The 26872-nt window shown below is 39.1% G+C and overlaps 2 protein-coding genes across 4 annotated transcripts; one reads left to right on the top strand and one right to left on the bottom strand.

The window, feature by feature from the left end:
• Positions 1 to 1669: 1669 nt before the first annotated feature.
• fgf7 (fibroblast growth factor 7) lies at positions 1670 to 8053 on the bottom strand. Its single transcript, XM_061277306.1, has 4 exons — positions 7565 to 8053; positions 6816 to 7396; positions 2424 to 2530; positions 1670 to 2334 (listed from the first exon to the last, which is right to left on the bottom strand). The coding sequence occupies exons 2-4, from the start codon at positions 7099 to 7101 to the stop codon at positions 2119 to 2121; spliced, it is 609 nt and encodes a 202-aa protein (XP_061133290.1). The 5' UTR covers positions 7102 to 7396; positions 7565 to 8053; the 3' UTR covers positions 1670 to 2118.
• A 13643-nt stretch (positions 8054 to 21696) lies between these two features.
• On the top strand, positions 21697 to 26650 carry cops2 (COP9 signalosome subunit 2). Of its 3 annotated transcripts, none has more exons than XM_061277013.1 (13): positions 21697 to 22048; positions 22454 to 22567; positions 22655 to 22732; positions 22814 to 22939; positions 23507 to 23596; positions 23685 to 23798; positions 23895 to 24069; positions 24160 to 24338; positions 24464 to 24516; positions 25350 to 25447; positions 25525 to 25607; positions 25703 to 25761; positions 26200 to 26650. In XM_061277013.1, exons 1-13 carry the CDS (start codon positions 21995 to 21997, stop codon positions 26342 to 26344), a joined length of 1368 nt encoding a protein of 455 aa, XP_061132997.1. In that variant the 5' UTR covers positions 21697 to 21994; the 3' UTR covers positions 26345 to 26650. The 3 variants fall into 3 exon arrangements, with proteins under 3 accessions (XP_061132997.1, XP_061132996.1, XP_061132998.1); XM_061277012.1 differs by having other exon boundaries at positions 23685 to 23801; XM_061277014.1 differs by having other exon boundaries at positions 21701 to 22048; positions 23685 to 23762.
• Positions 26651 to 26872: the final 222 nt, after the last annotated feature.

The raw sequence follows: 26872 nt of genomic DNA, 5'->3' as shown, positions 1-26872 counted from the left end.
TAATGTGGACCACATGTGATTTTCTGAAATCAAACAGATTATAAACCATTAAAACAAATAATGTGTTTTTGCCATACATTCATAATATAACCACAAAATACAATTAAATTGGACAAGCACTTTTTAGTTGGATGGTTTAGGTGACAAAAGCGAGGCGTTGACAGAAGTACAGTTTTGTGAACACTAGTCCAGGACGTACAACAGTTTTTCCCATAGCAAATAATAGAGATAGAAATAATTTGTTCCAGACTTACAAGACCACTATTAATTGTTTTGGAAGTAATATTTCAACAAAAATAATCAAACCACAGTAACATTAAAACCGATTAAATTTCAGTATGGTTAAGTATTTATCAATCATTAGTTTTCAATTAATCCCAACTATTCACTGTAAAAATGTTGATACCGATACTAAAACGTTATCTAACGTTACAGATTCCTTTAAGTACCACGAGAGTGAGCCTGAGCATCAACTTGATCGATATCATATTATGGAGAGAATTAGACCTCTTCAACATTTAAGATGTTCTTTCAAAATGAAATCAAGTACATATGTGGGGTGTCTTAATGATGCCACTGTGCCTGTCGTCTCCTCATTGGTGCTGTGTCCGCTGAGAATACACAACCTTGAATGGGAAATGTGTTTACATTTTAAGTATGTTACAAATTATCTGCTAAAACTAACTTTGCGTGACTTGGCAGGCAGCTTTACCTTGCTCCCATGTTGTTTGGGTCAGATGTATTCCAGGGGGTTTGCTCTCTCAATTTGACAGTCTGTATCTGACAAGGGATCCAGATGTGCACCCAGCCCACAGAGTTAAAACTGTGTGTGCGTCCGTGCGTGTTCATGCATGAATGAGATTGGAAAGTGTGGGAACTCTGCTAATATGTCTGTTATTGTGATCATCATCAAAACTCAGAGGAATTCAAATTACATTAAAACACCACGTGATTGGGTTATACTCTAATTGGTTTATCAATTTTTTTTTGGATCGTGTCATCTGTCATCATGGCTGAAATGATTTCCCAAATGTTTCATTGCTAAGTGTTTGAATTGTTATCTAAACATTAACAGCATTATCATTATTGGATTATTTTGACTAATCTGGTGGAAAAATTTTATTAATCCCTCCAGAGAAATGTAGATTTGTTTTTATAATGTAAAATAAGTGATAGAATAATAAAAAAAAAAAAAGGGGTTGGATGGGTTCTGAAATGTTCCCTTTGTCTTTCACATCTCATCAAATGGCAAGTCAATATCATACATGTCGTTATTAATGTACGGTACATTCTTAAAAATACGTGGACTAAAATTTTAAACATAATCAAATACACGTGTTGCTCCAAAGAAATGGAACATGTACTTTTTGGCTGTGTATTTTACTGTGGAGTGCAAATAGTAAAATACCTTTAATATGACATATAATGTTGACATTGAATTTTCAGATTCAAGTTTTAAGTCTAACAGTCAAAACTTTAGACACACTCTCAATTCTGTTTCGTAGAAACAGATCCAGGCTGATATCATAATGTCCATAATTTAAAACAACTTATTTGCATTAAGCTGTAGTCTTGATTTAGTCATTTAGTTTCATCTGTTTTGTATGCACTCGTGTGTGTTATTGTGTGAGCAATGGTATGAGTAAGAAATAAGAAATAACAGGAAACCTTTGTAAAGAAATATAATATTTATTAATAAAATAATAATATTGAATTGTGGTGTAAAAAGCAGGTGATGCAAGTCAAACCACTTGTCTGTGTTTGAGTAGCGTTGTCTGAAGACAAGATATTTAAAGGTATTGGTTTGTTGTTATACCAGCTGACACATATGCGATTTGGACAAAAGTATTGGGACACATGGCCATTATATCAACAAGAAGGGAAAATAGGAGCCGTCCGTCTCTGGGAAGATTGCCTGCAAAATGTTGGACTTTATGAGGATGTTGGTTTGAGGAAATGTTCTCTTGCACCACAGGAATAATATGCTGTGAAAGACTGCAAATCCTAAACTGTCAAACCTGATGGTAGCCTTGAGAAGAGCGGTGCATAGCCAGGGATGAGTTTACATGTCCATTAACATATTTGCTAAGTGAATTCGTACACAGAGCGAGTCGAGTCTCAATCCGCCCTCCTCTCCTCTTCCCTGCATTTCATGGGGATGAAGTGCGACGCGACGTGCTCCCTCCTGGTCTTCTTCCCCCGCATGGCCCGCCCCTTCTGAGACAGTGCTATGAACATTTCTTTGCCATTTTTAGTCCACTTTGCCGAGGAGTATGCATTAAAGTAGTTTTCTAGGAAAACCTCTTTGAAGTCGCAGTTTTCACTGTAGGTCCTCTGCAAAGGGTCACAAGAAGGGCAACTTGAATTGAGCCACGTGCTGTTGTGATTGTTGTGCAATTGTATGCTTTGACGTTGACATTTACCTTTCCTTGCAGCTGTCCAGCTTTGTTCATGGAGATGTAATGCTGACTCTTTATGCCTTTGATAGCCAGTATGCCGCCCTCGGACACTGTCCTGATCTCGAGGATGCCTATCAAACAAATGCAGACGTAGAACAGAACAGGTAAGATGATGTTGATATCCAGCCTTCTCTCCAGAACTTGCTCCCCTCCACCCCCAGCAACATTTGTCTTCATTATCAGAAGGAGATTGAAGTTCCTGCGGTTAACGAGAACGTGGCCTCTCTGGTTTCATTCAAAATTGTTAGTTGACCTTCTTGGCCTTTACACAAGCCCCAATTGATATGGCATAGCACATATGGGAGACAGATTAGGGCTCATTCCCCACACAGGGTTGAGAAAACTACCTTCTTGCGTGAGCTTTGCACACTATAGTCAAGACTTGCTCTTCAAAATTACGCAAATCCGTGCATTACAAAAGTGTTTTTTAATTTTTTTATTTATTTAAACAAGTGATTAATGTCAGTGTATGCAGTACACTCATCTGGAGGTTTTGTTGACAGCAGAAACAACATGTACTGTGAATGTTAAGCATCAGAGATTTAATGGTGAAGTTGAACAAAAAGCCAGTTTATGACTGATGACCTTTGATTGTGCACTTCAAGAAGTATTTATGGACCTGATTGAAAATGTATTAACTACCTTTACAAAGGTGATCATGATCATTTTTTATTAGTACTGTCATGGATATTTATTTAACAACCTTTATTGTTGTGGTAAATAATGTGCAATGAAGAGGTCCACTATATAACAATGTTCTAATTCTAATCCCACCATTTATTTTCTTTAACACAATAGCTTTCTAACTTCTCATACTGACTGCTAACTCAAATAAACAACAAAAGGTTTGAACAATCAAGTAGTCGACACATATCAAGATTTTCTTTTCTCTCCATGCAAAGGGCACTCATGCATAAATATTACAATTTAAGGACGGCACTAAACTGTCGAACAAACGGAAATTCCCACAAAACTCAACTCACTCAAAATGTCAATAATATTGGGGCACTACGTTTGTCCTGCATGTCATTCCAAATCCACAAAACAAATATTAAGCCCTACTCGTGTGCAGTAAAGGGCATTGTAAGTGCAACTAAACCATGACTGTCATCTAGTGGTGAATGGTGATATTACAACTTACTCACATACAAATATTGTAAAACTGATATTATGGTTTTATTTAGATATGGGAAGGTGCAAAATATTAGCAACTCTCTCAGTTGAGTGAACATCCAAAATCAATGCTGTATGTGTTCCTAATGTTCATGTATAAGACAATTTAACAGTTGCTTATTTTTTAGTCAAATATATAAACAACAATTGCATGGCAGCAATACATCATGCAGATTAATAAGTCATTTTTTTCATCATTTTATATGAAAGTTAAACGTCCAGACATTTTGCACCTGAAAGTTGGAGGAAAGAGGGAAGACCCCTATTAAGAGCTTTCCACACTGACACTGAGCATGCAGTGTTGATCTCACTGGCCAGATCACAAACAGATGACAGTCTCCCAATCTTGGAATGTTGTTTATGCTCAGCACTCTTGGGCTCACCATTGCTACCCCTTGAGTGCCTGCTGAGCAGTCATCAAGACATGTCATGTAGGCAGTCTCAAAATTCTTCATCTTTATTTGAGGTTTTTACAGTTTTTACTATTTAATTATTATTCATTTAATAGTGGGATAGCGTCAATATATTTCTATTGTCCGAAAGCATAATGTCATGTTCTCACAGTATGTTCCCATGACTGTGTGTTATATATGACAGTTTAAGAGTAAGGTCTACTGTGCAAAGATGAAACACTTGTACTGCATGCTGTATCATTTTGATGTAAGAACTGTAGTCACATTTGACATTCCTTTAAAACAAAAACCTCCGATTTGCCAGTTTCATCGGTTGGTACATATTTGGGCATTCTACTGCAATGCTGTTCTGCGTAATTCGGATGGACTGACTGTGAAAAGTAAATGTCGAAACATCATCCTCATTGCCTACATTAATCTGCATTTTGATGTGACAGTACATATTATTAAATTGTCGCAGACACCAATGGTATATTTTGTCATTCTTCACTCTCACCGCAAACTAGATTATACATAACATTCATGTTTGGCCTTTTGTGGTTTGCTTTTTCTTCAATCAACCTGGCAGCGGAATGTGTGCTTTTTTTTTTTTTCTTGCAATCACAATCATATTTGCTGCAAACTCACTATAAGCGCTGCCCATGGAGTTTCACTTTAATGTGTATGTACTGACATTTACTGTTTACTAGTTTGTTCAAAGTGAAACCAGCTGTTATCTTAAGTGTTACATCACTTTATTTGTTTTTTGGAGTACGCACTGTGGTTTTTTTCCCCAGGAAAATGAGTGTGTACTTTATATATGTATATGTGTGTGTGTGTTATATATATATATATATATATATATATATATATATATATATATATATATATATATATATATATATATATATATATATATATATATATGTACAATGTTTTTTATTTGTAAATCTGTATATATTGATTGCTGTAGTGTGTGGCTGTCTTTTTTTCCTGGAATCCCAAGGTAACTGCAAGACAGCAAATTAGCTACTTAAATAACAATCGAGGTTCTTGGAAATGTTTAAAAAAAAAAAAAAAAAAAAGTCAAACATGCACCACAGGCATGCTTCCAGTCTGGAGTGTAGGGAAAAAAACTGTGCAGTGTCACATTGTGGTTTCATTTGTTTCTTATTGTTTTGTATGCAACAATGCTTTTACTATACTTTCAAGTTTATTGCACACTGCTTGTTGAATCAAAGGCTTATGCGTTGAATGTCTGTGTTTGCATGCACAAAAGGCTGAATCATTGTTGCTTTATTTTGTTGCCAGCCATTGCACAAACATCTTTCCTGTTCTTTCTTAGCTCTTCTGCTGTCATACCAACATTCCAGCCAGAGCTGCGATGTCAGATAGGAGGAAACGATAACGTCTCAAAACACCCGTGAGTACCCTGCAGTAGTCCTCAAAAGTACAATATCACAACAGAATTACAAATATTCAGAAGTCTTTCTTATTTGGATCCACCACAGCTAGTGATTACTGACACCATTTAGTTAATACATATTACTGAAATGTGTCCTGTCTAGAGGTTCTGTTTGGGTCATTTATTCAAAGCCGCTTTTCACAATATGTTTTGAGGAGAGTAAATCAGGCAGAACAAATGCGCGAGTGTGAGTGTGTGAGTGCAAGGTCAGACGCACTTTTCAACCAGACCTTCATTTTACTTCCTGACAGTCTTGTTATGGTTTGACAGGCAACACCACCTGCTTTGTTTTACCGCTGTCACTCTGGCGAGTGGCCGCACAAACTGTAGGTAACTTTTTTTCCAGCCACCTTCACAGGTCAAAGGCCCTTTACGTAGCGGAAACGAACAGTACTGACTTTTTTTACATTCGTCTTAGCATGTTTTAACTGGCGGCATTTATAAATTGCAGAATAAATGAAAATAAAAGCATGAATACTGATGAATATCAATGCTGCTGCCAGATGAATAAATGTCTATGACCTTCTGGTAAATACATCACAGCATACTGTATTTTAGCAATCCTCAAATATGAGGTGAGTGTAGGATGACATCAGCATAGTCTAATTAGATGCTTAGAAATTGATTGAAGTGGCAAGTTTGAAAAGTTACAGCTGACGCATCGCCTCATTTTTTTTTTTTTTGGGATGGTGATTATGATTACGTCCTCCTTTACAGCCATAAATTCATGAGATTATCACCCAGTATTAAATTCATGCCACATGTTCCCCACATTAACAGCATTGATGATGAATCTACATATATTATATATTCATATATAGAAAAGGAAGATGAAGAAGACCTCATTTCTGTGTAAAAACTAAATCAGTAAGAGTCTTTTTGAAATGGCTTATTTCTGTGTAAAACAGTAAAATGCCAAGGGCTGACTCAAACTCCTGAGTTTGCATCAGCACACTTCAATTTAATGAATGTTCTCTTGTGGTCTTGTGATTTTTTTTTTTTACGACACACAATTGCCTTATTAACAAAATGTACAGATGAGGGGTTCAACGTAGTCCACGCATCACAAGCCTGGACATTCTGACACCACTGAAATATAATGTGAGAATATTTGTGCAAAATTCAACATCTAAAACTTTATAAGACATTTTCTTAAATCATCCACTTATCTGTCAAGCGGCACGCAAAATCAAGTCAGCACACATAACATCAATAAACATCATTTGGTCTTGTGGGCAGCCCAAGTTAGAATATTTTGTCTGAATGCTGCTCTTAGATTGAAGATTAAGTTTGTATTATACTAAGTGACAAAATATTCATCCTTACTGTAACAATTGGTTAGGTCTTGAGTCCCACTGATGTTGCCTTCGTCATCAATTGTCAGGAACCACTGAGTGCGGCTGAATAGCTGTCGGATCCGTACATCTCCTCCCTCCATGTAGTCATAATTCCTGGTGTGTCGCTCGTGTCTCGAACAGTTCATGATGGCAGCGAGTTGCGCTGGAGTGCAGTCACTGTAGGCCACACACACACTGCTGAATAGGAAGACGGCATGCAGGTAGAGTCCCGAGAACAGATTTGGAAGGTTCCATGTCGGCATCCATTTGCGCATTATAATACAATGCAGTGGGGATCAATGAAAAACATACTGAAACGAGAGACGAGATCTGCGCCCTATCCCTCAGCCCAAGTGAACCCCCTTGAACTCTCGTCGCTCCGGTTGCGACCTCAGGGTCCGTGTTCTTGCAGCAGGGAGTCCCGAGTCAGACTACTTGTGGAGGGAACACTTCTGAAAGTTGGTTGGAGTTCAAAGAGGCTGGAGAACAGGAGATGGCGTCCACTGGGGGATTCTTTTTTAATCTTCAGTGATGCAACATATTGTCTTCTCCATCCCCGAGACCATAAGTCTATCAAAGAACATCATAACATGTCAGGAATTGAATCCTCAATATTCTCTCAGACACAACGTGCTAAAGCAAAAATTCTCGTCAATAAATATACAATTACTTGGTGTAATTTGACAGCCATGTGCCAACGTTATGTCACTGCTGTTGTGTAGTTGCGAAATGACTTACATGTGATGAAAGGAATTGCCAGAGTTGTAATCCCTTGCAGCACCAATTTGGCTGAGCAGTAGAAAGAGCTGCGAGTTTGTGTCTGTTCCGATGGATGCTTGACTGCTCCTGGCAGACTCACTGTGCGTGTGCATCCTCGGCTGTGGCTGAGATAAATGTCTCCCGCTGCCCTCACTTGAGAGCAATTACATCCCAACCAGTCAGCTGTCCCTGGCTGTGATGCAAGGGAGGAACACCCTCCGCTCGCCTCTCGCGGTCTCACACACTCAAAACATGAGAGGGAGCTATAAACTAAATAGCAGCCTCTCATAGCAACAGCTTGCCTTTCAATTGCTTTTTGTTTTTAAATGCCACGGGGATTTATTTGAAACGCGACTCTTACTGTTGTTTTCTTTGTCAAAGCAAATCCCTGGAAAGGATTTACCGTCTGACGTGAAAGCGCTTCAAAGATGAGCACCGGCGTTCCTTCTTATTGTGTGTAGAAAAACAAGTTATGGCTGGCAGGTATCCATCCAAGAAGAGAAAACAGAAGACATAACCGCTCAGTAATCAGCCGAGTGTCATGGGTCGTGCACGCCTTTGCTGTTCGTGTTTGTATTTAACGTCACAATTTATTGCCTTACATACCTGGCATTTACTTGCAAGTGGGGATACTCTAAAAGTTTATATGGTCCCCGAATGACACGCTCCCCTGGGGAGGTCAGGGCTGCAAGCCTGAAAGAGTTGGACTTCTGGCTGGAGCAGGTCTCCTTCTCATCTCTTAACTAACGGTCGTAAATATCTGATCTCTCCGGCCAGTTTGTCTGTCCCTTAAATCACCTCAGGGACAGTTCACCCTCCAGTCCGTGCACTTGGACATTTCACTTCATAGACGAAACGCGCGTTCCTAAGATTTGCTATTGAAATTTTAAATTCCGTCCGTTGATGGGATGTTTGCTGTAGGCTGTTCGAAGAAAGTCGCACTTTGTATTAGTCAAGGCTCCTCTTGCGGGCAAGTGGATCAAAAGTTCTGTTCATCCTGGGTGGCTGAATATCTCAAAGTCTAACTCTCAGTGAGAGTGTACAAAGCGTACACGTCAGTGTTAAATTCTGATTGGGCATATTAGAAAAGGCCCTTTCTTATTATTTTTTGCTTGTGACATTCCACTGGTGCTCTGGGGTATGTGTCAGGGAAATTCCAGGACTTGTTTCACAACAGATATATTTCATGCCCAAATTTTGAGCTTTCCTTTTTCAAGCGGCACACCTACAAAGTGATCCTGCAGATTTGGTCCGTCTAGTAAACAAGAAGAGGTGAGAGGACAACTCATGGCTCCTCATAATTGCCTGACCATTTGACACTTTCTGGCCCAGAAAAACATTACCTTGCCAAAGGAACCTTTCTAATCTTAAATTTCTCTTTCCCAGACTCGAGGGGTCCTCGCACAAATCGCCACTGCTGAGAATATGGAATGATTTTAGTGGTTTCCTTTGTTTTGTATGCTGATACTGAAACCAGAGGAGGATCATTGCAGTGCAATACGCAAGCTCACAAGCTCACTTCATTCCCATCTCAGTTCCCATTCTCGGATTCTTGCTTCCAGTAGGCTGCACACCACAAACACATTTTTGTAATTTGTCTACCGCATAGAATTTTTAGCCAGCAACTCTGCTCTGTGAACATTTGTCTTAATTCATCCCAAGAGAAGGCTGAATGTCAATCATGTAGTTTTTGTTTCCTATGAGGCATAGCAATATTTGCTTTGTGAATAACAACCAACTTAAGAATCCCCGAGAGTTAGTCCTCAAAGCCTTGTCTAAACATTTATGATCATTTCCACAATTACTGCAGAGACATCAGCCTCCAACAGTGTCTCCTTGCAATAGTATTCACGTCGGAAGAGTGAATGAATTATCTCAGGGTCTGTCTATTCGTAGCACCATTTTAGACTGTTGGGGTTCAGCTTTTGCTTTCTAAATTCTATGATAATTGGGGATCTCTTGGGCTCACAACATTAGCGCCAACTAAAAATAACTGACTTGTAAACACACGCAGACAGAGTAACACAATTTTTAAACAGACAGGGGTTTGCAGAAAATGAGTTCGGTTTTATAAGCGTAACCGAGATGGGCAAGAAGGCGAATCAAATCAGAAATTAGCAGCGGTCTTGTTTATTGACTCATTCCAGGAAATTGCATGCTTGAATCTTATACAAGTTAGTAATGACGTAAATTGTTGTTTATATTTCTAAAATACGCAGTTACAAAAGGTTTCTAGAGAAGAGAAGATTCTGACATTTGAGGAGATACGCAAACACAAAAGTTGGCAAACGTTGTCACTCAAGATGTGTTGTAAATCTTAAACATGTCCATTCTAGATGTAGTTAGGCTTTTAATGATATATAGGCATCTTTTCCTCAAAGGTTGGTATAAATATCTGGCCATCCAGTGAGTAAGGGGCGTAGGAGTCTGTGAATATTATTCCATCCATAAGAGTCAACTTTTTAAAGTATTATTTATGGTTGTGAAGAGTGACTTTCCTCAAATTCATTTAGTAAATGACCCTTTTTCACGTCCATTCCTATTGAAATATGCAAACCGCCGTTTTCAAGCAAGCGCGCTGGATGTTTTTGATTCCAGCTTAGGCACACCCCAAAAATGACTTCACATCTTTTATAAACCTTGAAAGGGGTCTATAGTCGAATAAAAGTTGTTATTTAAAACACTACCAAGCTTCAACACAATTTGAGAGGAAAAAAAGGAAAGATTACAAAAACATAGCTGCATAGCTTTAAATTAGTTTTACACTTAAATATCAGCTAGGGAAAAGCAACTCCAGGGCCTAACGTGAGAACGACGACTGCTTCCAGTTAACAACTTGGCAGCTAAATTTTGCACTTACAATAAGCGATCGAGAGCAGATTGACCGCCGCCAAAGAGGAATTACATTAAACTAGATGAGAGACAACAAAATGTGTGAGTAAAGAGCTGATGGTCAATTGGTGGCAGAAGCCACACAAATATTTTTACATTTCAAGCATTTCATCCTCACAAATTGCTTTTAAAAAATACACTTGGTTATTTTTGCCACACCAGTTTTAGGAGGGTGTATAACAACATTAAGCTTCATTCAGAACTTGGACAAAGAAATAATGCAGGTTGGCGTGTGACAGCAGGATTTATACACAGTACATAAGTACACACGAGGTTGCACACTTTAAAGCGCCTCTTCCTGGGTGTTAGCGCAGTAAAATAACACATGGTCGCACCTCAGCATCTGTCTGATCTGGGGCATGAACTTTATTTATCTTTTACTATTTCCTTTGAGTGAATGAATCGGTGTTGTGTGTGAAATATAGTCAGTGAAATGTACGGTTCCTCAGTCAAACAATTTTAGTGAATGTATTAAATCGTTAAAAAAATGACAAAGGTGAATTTGTGAAATAGCAAACCAAGGTAAGTCTAGTTTATTGATGCCTCGGCAGTAATAAAAATAAAACTATATCTTTAAAATGATGTACAAAGATCAAAGTGATTTTGCCCTCAGAAGAACACGATGTTAAATATCCCGAAGAGCAGTGGCGTAGCCAAGCCGGGGCGAGCCGGGGCGGCGCCCCGGTTAGGAATCCCTGCGCCCCGGTTGAAAAAAATAGAACTTTTTCGATTCTTCATTTTTATGCCGTTCTTTTCTTTCAATCTTGCGCGAATGTGCTTGTGCCATTCTATGTGCGCGATGTTATCCATTCACCGTTTGCCTCCCGGACCCGGATGTTGTTTTAGCGAGCACCGAACGGCGTGGGTGATGTTCGATTTTTTTTTTCCTTTGGGCGCGCACCCCTACTGGAAAAATTCCTGGCTACGCCACTGCCGAAGAGGAAGGAGTGAATATTAACAAGTTATGAATTGTTAGAAGTTAAATGTCAAATGGCTGCAGGCGGTGTATTAGGTTGGTTGTATTTGGACTTGTTAAATGCGGTGTTGTGTTTAGCTGTCGGGAATACCCTGATCCAATTTAATGCACGAACAGCTGTCAGGGATCTCGCTCTGAACTGCTCACCATATTTGTTCATGTACAAGAAGCCATTCTTGTATCAACACACTGGTCATAAACAAGTGTGTTTTTCTAAAGAAAAAAAAAGGACATTTTCTACATTTCATTTTATAATACTAATCAATGAGTGTACAATATGCTGTTTTGGCCAGGATATTTTTGCTCAACAAATGCTTGGCAAACAGTACATGGCTTTATCGTGCAATACCTGCCACATAGACCCTGACTCGACCAAACTGGCCAATTACAGAGTACAGTCAGCGACTCACAATTGACCCTTGCACACAAACCAACATTCTGCAACAAAGAGAAATCGGATAATTAGAGCTAGAGAGAAAACAAAATAAAAAATGACAATGTGGATGTTAGAGAGGATGGTGGAAATGATTTTCTTCCCCCCCAAAGAAGAACAGAACAGAGGTCAACCACAGAACAATAGATTGTTTGCAACCATGTAGGCCATTTTGTATAATTTTGCAATTAGACTTGTTTACTTTGTAATTTGGGGATAGTTGATGCCGTTTTAATTTATTTGTGGCAGGAGTTTCTAAATAAGATGACATTTTCAACACTAGCATATGTGAATCATTTACTCCCAGTAAACTTTAGTCTGCGACTGTTTGTAATCATGGGCTCGGATGACCGGTGGGGCTTTTGTATCATCTTTTTTACATGTTTTTAAGAATTTTTACAATACAACATAGTTGGCTAACCGCACAATGATACAATAAATACTATATAAGAATAGCTGAATCAGCTGTTTTGATTGACAGTTTGAGGGGTGTAAAATTGTAATATGGGCCTGGTTTGAGGTTACAGCAGCGCTTCATCTTACTGGGAAGTGTTACCAGTATTGTACAAACTCTTGCCTTTCCTAATAATACATGACCCCAAAGAAGGGGCGTCTTTGTGTGTTTGTATTTCCCATGGTCTTGAAGAGATTGCGTGAACTGAAAAGGTTTAAACCAGGGTAAACATTATAAAACATTATAAAAAAAAAGTTGTAAATATATTTTAAGGTCATACTGATACTGGTTACAAGAAAGATAAATGTTATATATGTTTTCTGTTGGTTACAATTCTGAATTTCCGAGTCGTACATATTTTCATACGTGCTGAATTTCTTTGTTGACTAAGAGGAGTCATTGCTGTGTTTTTGGACTCTCATTTAAAACCAATATTATGAAATGACTCCACATAGTCGACCTTTGTTATCGAAAGACTACTTTGTTAAAGGAAAGATGTGAACTTGAACTGGAGGAGATTGCTGTCCTGGCCATTTAGTGTTCCACTGTAACTTCTCTTTGATACAAAATGCTTCCAGATGAATGTCTTAGCGTCATTTGAGTGGCTGATTCCTTTTCAGTCCCGCTCCTCTTTCTTGAACATCTTCTTCCAAAAACGTCATGCGTGTGCTTCTTCACTCAGCTGGCATGCAGATTGTTTGAAACACCCCCCACCTCCCTCATCCAGGCCCAACTCGCACATGCTTTTCAAAAGAGACCAACAAATGCTGTTAATATGCCAGTGTTAATTGTGGTGGTGCATTTAACAACTGTAAAACACAAGGGGGTTTCAGACTGCGGGGTGCAGTGATAATAAGACTCGAGAGGTTCAAACGCATAACGAGTAGTAACTATATTGACTTGAAAAGAGCCGTGTGTGGCTTCACTTGGCTAAATGGTGCGCTTAATGAGGCCCCAATGAAGCCTGCATCTCAAAATGAGCAGCATGACTGTTTTACAAAGTGTTGCGTATGTGTGACAAGTTGTATGGTGATATGTCATTTTATAAAGCAGACTTACAAACATTTCGTGACAAATGACTGAATTGAATTGAACTTTTCAAAAGATTAATTGGACATCAAATCAAGCCTCAGTTCAGTGCCCGTCCCAAGCTCGAAAAAAGCCAGGAAGGTCAACGCTCAACAGGGAAATTTGGGATTCGATTCTGAGGCAGCCTCTCACATGAGATCCAAAAAAATCAAAGTTGAATGGTAACCTGTCACATGGACACACTGTGAAATGTCACAAAGCTTTGAGCTACTTCATTACAAAACAAAATAAATACTGTACGCATGATGTTGGTTCAAGAAAATAACAATGACATACACCTGAAAATGAGGTGTAAAGATAATTCCAGTAAAAAAAAAAATTCACAGCTCATGAACCAGGCCGAGTCCATTAAGATTCCTTCTGAGGCATGATTCGTTTTTGGTGCTTATTTAATCTTTTCAAAGTAGTTACTGGTCCTGGCTTTAGTGAACATTTTTCAAACCATTCATTGATTTCCTCAAAGGAATGTGTGCAATGTGTTATGAAAAGTCTCAATAAGACACAGTACAGTGTTGCTGTGTTATATTTTCAAAACCCTTCCAGCTATTTCATAGGGAGTTGGAACCTATGCCAGATGACGTTGGGAAAAGGCAAATACATCCTACACCCACAATTCCAATTTTCAAATGTAAATATCAAATGAGTTCTTGTTGTACGTTCACTAAAAGGTACACACATCCATGTGATAGCGTAGTTCTATTTGGATTGACTACTTTTCAAAGGGGAGTGCAGCCTAACTGTGAGCAAGAAGAATTTAGTTGGCATCAACCCAGAACCTGTGTGCATAAATAGATAATTTGGCAAATTTAATATTTTTTCACAAATCTACAGTATTTTCGGTCCACATGTGTGTCTGGGTCTTAGTTTTTCAAATATAATTGTCCAATCAAAAGAGTTGCAAATGCCTTGCTGTCTTTCATAATGCCATGTCGAAAAAACATGACGTTTTGGGGGTCTCGTTAAAAGTCGCGGTAAAAAATGTTTAAGAAATATAGAGTTTCATAAAAATACTCAAAAACAGGAAAAAATACTATTTTATGAATATTAGTGTCCTTGAAAATGGATATCAGTAACAGATTATCATTAGTTTAATACCATAATCTTTTTTTCCTGTTGTAGTGTGGACCTAACACCCTTTGTAGTTCCTAATTGACGGCGTGCTGCTGTTGTCTGCCTGAACAAAGCAAATGGTTGAACCAAAGGGAGACAGACATCTGTTTCTGTTTACCGGTGACATCTGTTGCTGAGAATTAGTCATGTACAACATTTGCTTGACTTGACATTATGCTTTGGAGCACACAGAAACAATGGTTTACATATTGGAGTAAAATACTACAACTCAGCGACATGGTGAAGTACTGGTTAGTAATGGTTAGTTCGTCAGCCTCACAGTTCAGAGGCACAGGGTTCAATTCCAGCTCCGGCCTTCCTGTGTTGAGTTTGCATGTTCTCCCCGTGCCTGCGTGGGTTTTCTCCGGGTGCTCCAGTTTCCTCCCACGCTGCAAAGACATGCATGACAGATGCTACCTGACAATAGTGATTGTTTTAAAATGTTTCCCATAATTCTGCGGTTAATGTGTGACCATGAACCACAATCTTCCTGATACTAATCTGGCTGCAGCCCTCATTGAATTTTGTTCTTCCGATATTTTTTCCCGATATTGAGAGAGCAATTAGTACTCTAATTGGATACTTAACAATAACTGATGACATGTCTTCTGGTCATGGATCGTATTTTTGTATGGCATCTATTCCTGCTACTATGACAGAGACACTTTCCGATAATATTTTAAAATACAAGAAACGATCAATTGTCTGGGTTTACCATATGAACCCTAAATTAGGAGGTGAGGCATTTCAACTTTATCACTCCAGGAAACACAATTTTATTGTCTTGACAAATGTTCTTTTTATATTAGTCACAGAGGACATTGGCGACACAAAATAAACGGTCCTAGCCAAATGGGAGGGAGGGATCACACCATTTAACCTATTAAGGGCAGGGAGGCCTGTTTCAAAATGTGCTTTTATTCAAGTCGTATCTTGCGTTGCGTGAGAATTTTGTATATATTACACACCTGTGAGTCACTATTGTACTGTAGTTGTGCATAGAACGAACCCCAAAAATGTCTGCTTCCAATCAAACACTCGGCTAAGAGAGACCACCCTTTAGTGCAGATTTAGGGCTGAAGAAACACCTGCAAAGCCCCTTTCACACTGGCATACACATTTTGCATCCGACTTGGGATTAGACGCCTGCAGAGTGCTGTTCATGATATTCAAAGCACATTCAAGCACACATTTTGACAAATTGAATTTGTGTGTTCTCGGTTAAAGACTATTATAGACTGTTCCTATTTTATGGCTGTACACCAACCACACCATCATAGGAGCACGTGGCCAAGAATCCATTGAGCCATTATCTGTTTACAAAGGAGTGACAGCTATTGATCACAGTTCCTTAACAATAGCAAGACAAAATAAAAGTGACATGAATGACATCAATTGGGGAAGCACGCATTAAACGGTGAACTTAAGATCTTAAGATAGTCTGACTCTAGACATTACAGGTTCACCCAACGACTTCAATGGTACCCAAAGTAAACAAAGTGTAGAAACGTAGAAAAGCAATTGAGAAAATATACTCAGTGACAACCATCCAAACATTTTACACAGAACGGAGTTTTTGGTTCCCACTCATTTTCAGGTCTGGCACAGATTCAGGCAAGTTAAGAATCCAAAAGTCATTACAGTTGTGTTGGTCAAAGTGCATTCTGCATCTTGTAGCAAATTGTCTCACAAAAAGACAATGGAATAGACTTTTGGGATGGTGCAGGCACAACAGCAGGGGCGGTACCATCAATCCAATATCGTGCGAAACGGAGAATCGAGACTAACAGAAGTTCAACAGGCCTTGGCCGACAGACGGCTCAATTACAGCCAGCTCCCCATATGTCATTCACGTGGATGTGTTTGGTTTCACAGAAACAAAGACGCCCCCACAAAGTGAGGCAATTGGAGAGGCCATCAGTCCATCTGAAGGTCTCCTCATGCCTGTCTGAAACACCGCCCTTTGCATGCAAGACAGGGTTAAGGTAAAGAAGGTCTTGCGCATAAACCTCACTTCTTTGTCTATTCCACACCGACCCACCAACTTGCAAAAAGTGTGGTCACGCATAAGGAGACTGAGCAAGCTGCTGACTGCTGCCTCTTCAAAGAAGCCCGCAATAAAAGTAAAAGTGTATAAATGTGAGTGTGCCTTGATATAATGTTTCATTTGTATTGCTGGTTTGGCTCTATAAAATAGACGTAATTTGGCATGTCTTAAGACTTGATGTAGGAAACAAGTCAGATAAAGCTATAGACTCAGGAACAGACAAACAGAAATAGTCTCACTGGAGTAATGGCAGGTAAACTGCAAGATCTCCCCTTGCGAATTATGTAATCGGCCGTGCATGTTACGTGGGCAGTTGTAAACTTTTGGACAGTTGTAGTATTTATGAATGAAATCCGGTGACATCTACCACGTAGTACATTTGCCTGCAATCAAAAACAACGAAATCCCATTACGCCACCTGCACTGCACAATAGCGCTCCTTTTAGGTAGTCTAAAATCTCATCCTACTTTTTCTCACCAAAATGAAAGATGCGGGAAAACACAGAGAGGCGCAACACAGCCCCAAACATATCAGAATAGAGTTGCACGAAAACAAAGTTATGCTTCTTTTCATGCTGAGCGTACCCGCACCAATCCACCAAAATAGGACCCATAGAGATGATCCGGTGGAGTAACTTTAGGATTTCATCTCTGCTGTTAGCAAATGATGTGGTTCTGATGACAACATCAAGTATACCTTTATTTTCTTTGTTTGCCCTGAGAGATGAGCTGCGGAGTTACCTCATATCGAAAGTCAAAACTTGAGATAACTTGTGTTTCCAGGTGTTACTTGGACCAAAATAAAACATCAATAATGGATGGAACAGTTAAGTCAACAATTAAATGAGTGTTCAGGAGATTCCAGGCTTGTGCCAAGTCAGAACACTTTCCTGGAGCTGGTTGATTTGCTCCTCTGTGGTGAAATGTTTGCACAGTGACTCATAAAATAATATGTCTGCCGCCTGAATATGAAATATATTTAGCAACACAGTTGTACAAATATAGAATTAAGTAAAAAATATTGGTTTTACTCTTTATTTAATACATGGATTTTGTATAATAGTCATTATCTCATCAGGTAAGATAATCATATATTAATTCTGAATATATTTATGATTTGGGGGTTTAATTCGATTATGAAGGTGAATTACAGCCCTCTAAGAACAGGAGAGTAAAGCGATATATTTTTAAAAATCAGATCATCATTAAATGAGATCATTGTAAAACAATCATTCCCTGACATCAATCACAACAGATCCTCTGCACTCTATCCCCAATTCTCACGCTATCACACTGATGTCATTTAAAAACTCTTCTCAGGGGATTATTATTTGTTCGTCACTAGCAGTAAAAAACTTTCATCTCGTTATGCTCTGTTAGAGAAAAAAGGTATGCAAACATTGGGACTAAGCAGATAATGATACCTATTAAAGGCACTAAACATCACGAATGAGAAACTTCGGATCTTTTTCGACAAGTGATGAGGCCTTCCCTTCACATGAAAAGCAAGTGCAGACCACAATACAACTTTGTTTTATTTTTCCCGTCTAACCACCTGCGTCATTCAAGCTAGTGCCAGTTAAGACATAAAGCAAATGAAAGCCAGATTTATGCATTGGGGTCTAGTAGTACACGCACACAAACGCACGCACGCACACACAGAGACACACACACCAGCACTGTACACAACAGTCATTAGACGAGCCATCTGTTCAATGCTCGCATGCTAAGCTGTAATCTCCAAAACCTGGTGCATGTGTCTGTGTTTGTCTATTTGCTAGAATGTGGTGATATTTTCTAGTCAAGTGACCACACAATAAATTGAGTCTGATCATGTTTACCCCGCCCCAAAGGTCCTATCCTCGGGCAAACCCACGAAACTCGATACTCTCATTTGGCCACACATCCACTGACTTTGACACAGTTACTGCAGCATGCCCCAACGTTTTGAGGGTAAACAACTCCAGACTGATGAGGCTGAATGGAATTCCCACCGTTGTGGGAAAAATGCCCAGAGACATTTGTAAGTCCGCTTCTCCGTCGCCCCTTAATTCTTTACAGATTGTAAACCTCCAGATTTGTATATTATATGACTCTTCTAAAGTTCTTGAAGCTGCTCTCTTGCACAATTGCCCCCCGCCCAAATTGAAGATGGTTTGGCACATGTGGTTGACGGAACGGGAAGAAACGTGAGCGCAACTAGGAAATGCCGAACCACATATATTCAGGCGTTCGATGTATTTGAGCAATTAGTGAGCTGCCTGATGGATATGGTCACGGGTGTGTATGAAAGCAGTCACACAGACACTTGCTGTATCAAATCATACATACATAAAAAAGATTGAGCCACAATGTGATAAAGATGTCTTCTTCCCATTTCGAGGTTTCTTTCTTTGCCAAAATTGTAATTTGGTGCCATTTGACATGCCACTCGTAAACGTATCAATGCGATCTCGGTGTGAACCTCGGCCTTTCGCAATGGAAAATTGCTGTTTGCGAGCGGCTGGAAGAATCTCTCATGGCTCCTTGCTAAGAGCCTCAGCTCAAAGCGAATGAATCACGAGTTGAGGCGTAAACAAAGCGGGACTTAATGGATGAATGTGATATCTTGTATTTGAATGCTGGGATAAGAGACATGCTGGACAAATAGGTCTTATGCTGCCTGCCTGCATTGTTGACAAAGTACCTGCGTCACCGCTTGTGCTTCGATTGACCTTTACCCCATTAAAGATACAAACGTATATTTGTGGAGGTTTTCATTTTTCTTTCTTCCCTTTCTATTACGAAAGTAAATGTGTAAGATGATGACTTAACAGTCTGCATCATCCGTTGTATAACGCGCGGATCACACAGAAATGCAGAATAACAACAAGCGGTAACACATATTTATTTTATTGTCATATCATCCCCTAATTGGGAATACATTAATAAATACGGCATCGTAAATCACTCTTGCGAAAATGACACCACAGATTATAGCTCGAGGGTAAAGACAGAATATTTGAAGGATGCCATCATGCTTGTTTTTACAAGTTTTACAGGAGTAGGGCACAGGTGGGGCAATGATTTTATTCCACTTTTGACAATCACTATTAAAACATGACAGGATAGGAAAGGGGCAGCTGATAGATTGCCATGCATTATCTCATCAGCAGGGACTTTCTACTGCCTTGTGTTGCCTTGACTGGACGTCTTTATTGCTTTTCCTTTCTTCTTCTAGGTGATTTCATTATGTCTAATTCTTCTGGTATTTTAGTCGTCAGAAACCACAGACGTACGTGCCTGACTTCACATCTGTAATTTTTTAGATATGTGGACACCCTCAATTTGGCTCACTTATTCAAAGGCGCCACAACATTTTGTACAATTTTATGACATGCAATAAATATTTGCCTTTAATAATATAATAATACAGTCAATCCCAGTTCATTTTGTGGTTTTTTTTTGTGTGTGTCTGTACTTTTACTTCTGGCACTTTAATGCCTAAGAAATTCAAGTTATGGACTGAATGGCAGCATCCTTTGATTGTGAAGCGCAACCTTAACTTTTACATCCTAAATGACGGATCAGTTCTCTTTTGAGCATGTTAGTGTGTTGACAAATTTGTTAATTAACAGTGTAAAAGTAATTTCTAAGCATGTAAAACATGACAAATCAAAGCGGAGGTATCAGCCTTGCCCCCATCCATTTTTTTTTGCTGTTGTTGTTTATAACGACAAGCTGATTGCTGCTTATTAGGTCTTTATGTTGATCTGATTGTTCATAAAATCATCATCATCGAATTAATTTATCATTTGTTGATAGACACGAAGCACGCACTGTTGTTCCAATGACTCATCTCACACACGAAACAAAAGGGCGTGAACAAATTGGAGCACGGCTGCAGCATGTGCAGACATATTGTGGTTTCTATGTGAATGCAGTCAGATGAGGATCTGTGGATACACTCTTCCCTCTCATGCTAGTATTTATAATTTATGACTGGATATTATAAATATTATGGTCCAATTCACTTCATACCATGATACACTTCTATTTTTCACTCACACTCTTCAGATATTGTTTTTGTTTTTCTAGTAAACCAATGACATCAACTCTTTGCAGGATTTTTCAACACAGCAATCTCCCCCCAAAATATTCATTTTGTTCTAGAGTTTAGAATCATAAAGGAGCGGTAAAACTGATATTTGGGCCAATAAATAAAGAATCCCAGATATCTATAAATACGCCATAGACAAAATAATATGCAGACTCAAATTAGCTTATAAAGATGAGAAATATTGCTAGTGTGTGTTCCTACAATTAATAAGATAATGCATGTTTTGTTGAGAAATATGAATTTAAAAAGAACATATAAAAATATATTTGCTTTTTTCTAATGATAAAGGTCTTTCCTGAGTACATTTTTTAGATAGAAAAAAATAACATTTCTTACATTTTATGTTGTATTGTATCTGTATTAACAATTATGTCAAGAAAACAGCATGACTATCATTTACTGAGGCTCAGTATTACATTTCAGTTATCAATATTGCAGCCGATGTTATAGTACCGTCAATCTCTGTATTATAATGATAAATGACACAAAACCCGAGTGCATCTTGACTAAAATATTTGGGTTTAGTGTAGTTTGTCTTAATGCAGTTGCCGTAGCGTGACGTCATACACAGTCGCAGCCCCCCGACCCGATCTGGTATCTCCACCGGTTTTAGACCTCTACTGTTCTCGCTTTTTTCGATACTGCCTACATTCTGCTTCCAAAAACGTAACCACTATCTAAAACGTAGCGTAAGGCCAAAGATTGGTCAGAGACAATAGTTTACTTGCATACACAAACAAATGATTTTAAGTTAGAATCTGCAAAGTTAATAATAGCCATGTAAACAATGTCTCGTGTTCCGTGTTTTCAAAAACAAAACAAAAAGGTCTGCGGTACTTAAGCATGTATTCTTTTGCATTTTAATTATTTCGTTCATTCATCCCTTTAATGTCTTCTGGCTGAAATAAACAGCCACAAACCAAGCGCCGGGTACAACAACCCATTGCACTCGATTATTTCGGTGTGTGCGTGCATTGCGCACAAGCGACGGTCGCTGTAAGATGACGTCACCAGCATGGTGAGGCGGATTAGTCGCAGTGGCTGTGGAAACTTTGTATTTGGGTGTAGAGCTGAGTCGAGTAGAGCAGAAGCAGAGTGGAGCAGCGTAGATACCGTCGGGGAGAAATGGGGCATAATACACACAGAAAATACATTGGATAGGCTATCCAATAGCGCCATCTAGTGACGAGAGGTCGGCCGTGGCATCTCTTTGCCACCCTGACACACCATCTCCTTCCCATCGCCGCAAAACACAGCGCAGGCCGGGCCAACTATTCGTCTCTAAACAAGGACAACAAGGACTATCATAATGTCTGACATGGAGGACGATTTCATGTGTGACGATGAAGAGGACTACGACCTGGTATTTCTATCTAAAACGACCCAACTCCCACCTCTTATCTTTAGCAGAACTGGAAAGCAGCGATAATGAGAGCTAGCTAGCGTTAGCCTCGTAGTTAGCGTGTTGGGCTAATATAGTTTAATAGCTGGCCACGCGCATGGATACACACATTCCCACAGAGCTGATTAACAAAAATAAACAACAACCTTGTAGGATAGTTTAGTGAAACTTGCATGCAAGCTCCTCTGACTCGATCTTTGCATTACATTGCAGACTAGTTAAGCAATAGGTTGGCTAACTTTAGCAGAAGCTACGAATACCACAGGAAGAGATCATGTGCTTTGCTTCCCTAAACTTGTGTCATGTTCGCAACTTGAACTACTAAACTTGTGTCATGCTCGCAACTTGAACTATTGGAACTTTCAGGAATACTCTGAAGACAGCAATTCAGAGCCAAATGTTGACCTGGAGAATCAGTACTACAACTCCAAAGCATTGAAGGAGGATGATCCCAAAGCAGCGCTCAGCAGTTTCCAGAAGGTAAGATGCTCCTCAACTCAAAGTTGTGTGCTAGTTTCACACACATTATTTTATTCATAGTATTCACTGTCCTGTTTTCATCATCAGGTCTTGGAATTAGAAGGCGAGAAAGGCGAATGGGGGTTCAAGGCATTGAAACAAATGATTAAAATCAACTTTAAGCTGGTAAATAACCAACACTGACTTGTAACATGTAGCTGATATTATCATGACCACTCTGATTAAGTGTTACATGTCTTATTGCAGACTAATTTCCCAGAGATGATGAACAGATACAAACAGTTGCTGACGTACATAAGAAGTGCAGTAACGAGGAACTACTCAGAAAAGTCCATCAACTCCATTCTGGACTACATCTCAACGTCCAAACAGGTGCAGTATGGAAACCACTTTATCTTACATTTGAATATGCTGTTTTTCTCGAGATATGAGTCACCCAACTGACAATTATGTGAATTGTTGTTAGGCTTTTGAGTGTGTGTGTGTGTGTGTTTGCAGTATGGTAGCAAGCAGCAATTTGGCAATTGTTTAAAAGGTGGCTTCAAGTTGATGTTTGCGGTCAAATTAATTGCAAGAGAGTGTTTGTATGTATAATAGCCACAGGCTTTCAAAAGCCCTTTTAGCTAAATGCCATCAAAGAATGCAATACAAAACTAACCATGGGAAATTTCCAAGCCACCGCTGTATGTGTGTCATATCAAAGTCAAAGTCAGCTTTATTGTCAATCCCTTCATATGTCAAGACACACAAAGAAACCGAAATTCCGTTTCCTCCATCCCACGGTGACGAGACACAGTACACGATAAACATACAAGTAGACGAGACAAAATAAAAACAAGAAGGCACAAACAATAACTACTAAATAATAAATAAATAAAATGAGTGATGAATAAATAATAAACAAATAACCCATTAATATTCTATTTGCTATGTTTCCAGATGGACCTTCTACAAGAGTTCTATGAAACTACTCTGGATGCTTTAAAAGATGCAAAAAATGACAGACTTTGGTTTAAAACCAACACAAAGGTACCTTAAGGTTATTCTGGTGCTCAACATCAACACACTTTATACTTGCACTAAAATAAGTCAATTGTAATGCTTTATGTCACGTTAGTTGGGAAAGTTGTACCTGGAGCGAGAAGAGTATGGTAAGCTGCAGAAGATCCTGAGGCAATTACACCAGTCTTGCCAGGTAACAAGACTCCCAGCACATGAGTCAAATGCTATGGTTGTACGTCCTTTGTAATTGAATAGAAATTCCTTCTCCGAATATGAATTGCACCCATAATCATAGTGTCCTCGCTTCTTTTCTTGTTTGTCATAGACCGATGATGGGGAGGATGACCTGAAGAAAGGCACGCAGTTGTTGGAGATCTATGCTCTGGAAATCCAGATGTACACAGCACAGAAAAACAACAAAAAATTGAAAGCCCTGTACGAGCAGTCGCTCCACATTAAATCTGCCATTCCTCATCCACTTATAATGGGCGTTATCCGAGGTAAGCGCTCGCGTATTCAGCAACTTCTCCATCGCGTGTGGCCAAAGCTTCTTCCTGATGAAAGCGGGGTGCTTGTTTGGTCCTGTACAGAATGCGGCGGGAAAATGCACCTGAGAGAGGGGGAGTTTGAGAAAGCTCACACAGACTTCTTCGAGGCCTTTAAAAATTATGACGAATCTGGAAGTCCGAGAAGAACGACGTGTCTGAAGTACCTAGTACTCGCCAATATGCTAATGAAGTCTGGAATCAATCCCTTTGACTCACAAGAGGTGCCATGTTTTACTTAACTCATATCTCATAATTGATGTTACCTAATGTTCTTGATTCATTTTTTTTTTGTCTGGAAGAGTTTGTTTTTAAAACACTAATGTTTCCTTTTCTTTACCCTTCAAAGGCCAAACCATACAAAAATGATCCAGAGATATTAGCAATGACAAATTTAGTAAGGTAAGACTGTTTTGTTATTGGAGTCAATCCTCGTTCATCACCTCTAAAATACAACTGCACTATGTTCACATAGTTTAGTGAAATACGCAATGCATTTAACAATGAATCCCTCACATTTGCAGTTAGAGATTTGCAGATTTTTTTCTGTTATCTCAAAAGGTCATCTGGTGACATCTTGTTATCAAGACGCCTTCATTTAAAAGTTTAATTCCTTTCATGTCCGCGCTCTTAACTTAAAATGCTTGTATTGCAAATTGTCTTCCTTTTTAAAATGAATGGCAATGCCGTTAATCCATTCCAACTCCACATTGTGCACCTCTTGGTGTGCGTGGCTTATTCACCGGGGGCCATTATAATACAGACATGCAGACACACAGAGTTTCACAACAAAGTGACTCAGTAAGCTGCACTACGACACAACGTTGACTTTGTTTTGCAGAGGAAGATGACTGTAGGGCCAAAAAAATTAAGCAAATTGACATTGCAATGAATTAGAATGGAATTTTCAATTTGCAAAGGCTCTGGTAGGCTTATTTTAATATCTATCTACCCACTTGGCCAAGAGGTGTTAAAACCTTAAAGTAAAATCTATTTTTATTGCAGAAGCATACATACGTACGTCCTGAAAATTGTAGAAATGGTTCACCAGAGATGTGCGATGTAATACACGTGTATCTGTTGTATAAACAAAAAGAGAAAATTCACTTAGCGTGAAATAGTTTTTTTTATCAGTTTTGCATCAACATTGACAGCTATCTAGAATTGTTTTCATCAGATATTTAACCATCAAGTGTGGCATTTTAATAACATTGATTGTTTGTCCCCCTCCCCAGCGCCTACCAGAATAATGACATCACTGAATTTGAGAAAATCTTAAAAACAAATCACAGTAACATAATGGACGACCCCTTTATCCGAGAGCACATAGAGGGTGAGTGGTGGTGACTGTGACTGCTGGTGGTGCACCAAGAATGTCTTGTAAATGCACCTTCTGTTTATTTATTGCAGAGTTGCTGCGCAATATTAGAACTCAAGTACTTATCAAACTCATCAAACCGTATACAAGAATACACATCCCCTTCATTTCTAAGGTAAGACTATCGGATCACAACTTTGGGGAGGTTCATGTTTTATGTTTTAGCCAGCCAAGTATAATCTCCAACTGTCTGTTTGCTTTGCGTTTCAGGAGCTGAATATCGATGTTTGTGATGTGGAGAGTCTACTGGTGCAGTGTATTCTGGATAAGTATGTGTCAACCATATAGCATTACCTCGCCACACAATAAATTGATGGATAACTGGTTTTGAAATTAGATGTCAAGGAAAATGGCGTGTTCAACTATGACTTGCAATTTCTATTTCAACATTATTTAAAGAGAAGATACAATTTTGGATGCAGATTTTAGCAAGAAAAAAAGTGTACCCAAGTGATTTACTATTACAGGTGACAAAATCCTATGAAGATAGCCTCCATCCATCCGTTATCTGCAAACCCCAATTAGAATTGTTTCTTTTTTTAATAGACTCGATCCAGGTACCTGAGGTTATGCCAATTATAAAATCATAACAACGATAAGCACGTAGTATAAACTACTTATGAGGATTAATATCCTCGTGGCCGAGAGTGTATTGTATTTTACTGCTGCGTACAGCCGTTCTTGAACTACTTTTGTGGTGTTCGCAGCACAATCCACGGGCGAATCGACCAAGTCAACCAGCTACTAGAACTCGACTACCAGAAACGGGGAGGTGCTCGCTACACAGCTTTAGACAAATGGACTAATCAGCTGAACTCTCTCAACCAGGCCATTGTGAGCAAGCTCACATGATGCCACTGAAAAATCAAGAGACAAGAAAATGGCATGTTTGAATACATCAAGTATGCTTCCGTGCTTCGGAGACGAGCGAGACGCCACACGCTTTGAAAAACGCCACCGATGTTCAAGAAGAGCCCTGAGAATGTTTTGACTTGTCCTGGCGAGAGGAAATCACTGACACTGTTGTTTTTCATATACCAGATTGGCAGATCCTTCCATGTGCAGATATATTGGTTGTATAAATGTGTATGAGAAGACATATGCAGTATTTTAATGTATACTGTTGCCACCTGGTAATAAAGGCCTGTCAGCACTTAATGGTTTCAATTTGGAATGGAGTGTTTTCATCATGACAAGAGACACCTAGCTATGGAAATGATTTCATCTTGACATCCAGCTCAAGTTCCATGTATGCCTTTTGTTCTCACTAGTAGTACAATGTTGGCATACCAGCTGACAGCTGCATGCTTCTAGTACTACCACTGATGTTAAAATTCAACTGGGAATAGTTTGAGTCAAACACAATCATCGTCAATAATC

This window comes from Syngnathus typhle, linkage group LG4 (genome assembly GCF_033458585.1).
Source record: "Syngnathus typhle isolate RoL2023-S1 ecotype Sweden linkage group LG4, RoL_Styp_1.0, whole genome shotgun sequence".
Classification (NCBI taxonomy): domain Eukaryota; kingdom Metazoa; phylum Chordata; class Actinopteri; order Syngnathiformes; family Syngnathidae; genus Syngnathus; species Syngnathus typhle.
Note: the sequence above shows the minus strand (reverse complement) of the source record. Positions and strands in the feature narration are given on the sequence as shown.

Excerpts from the sequence above, each read along its gene's own strand:
- fgf7 (XM_061277306.1), bottom strand. The coding sequence starts at position 7,101 with ATGCGCAAATGGATGCCGACATGGAACCTTCCAAATCTGTTCTCGGGA. Across the intron at positions 2,531-6,815 it reads AGACCTAACCAATTGTTACA|GCATCCTCGAGATCAGGACA; the intron begins GTAAGGATGAAT and ends TTTGTTTGATAG. Across the intron at positions 2,335-2,423 it reads CTGGACAGCTGCAAGGAAAG|AGGACCTACAGTGAAAACTG; the intron begins GTAAATGTCAAC and ends GACCCTTTGCAG.
- cops2 (XM_061277012.1), top strand. The coding sequence starts at position 21,995 with ATGTCTGACATGGAGGACGATTTCATGTGTGACGATGAAGAGGACTAC. Across the intron at positions 22,940-23,506 it reads ACATCTCAACGTCCAAACAG|ATGGACCTTCTACAAGAGTT; the intron begins GTGCAGTATGGA and ends CTATGTTTCCAG. Across the intron at positions 25,608-25,702 it reads ACATCCCCTTCATTTCTAAG|GAGCTGAATATCGATGTTTG; the intron begins GTAAGACTATCG and ends TTTGCGTTTCAG.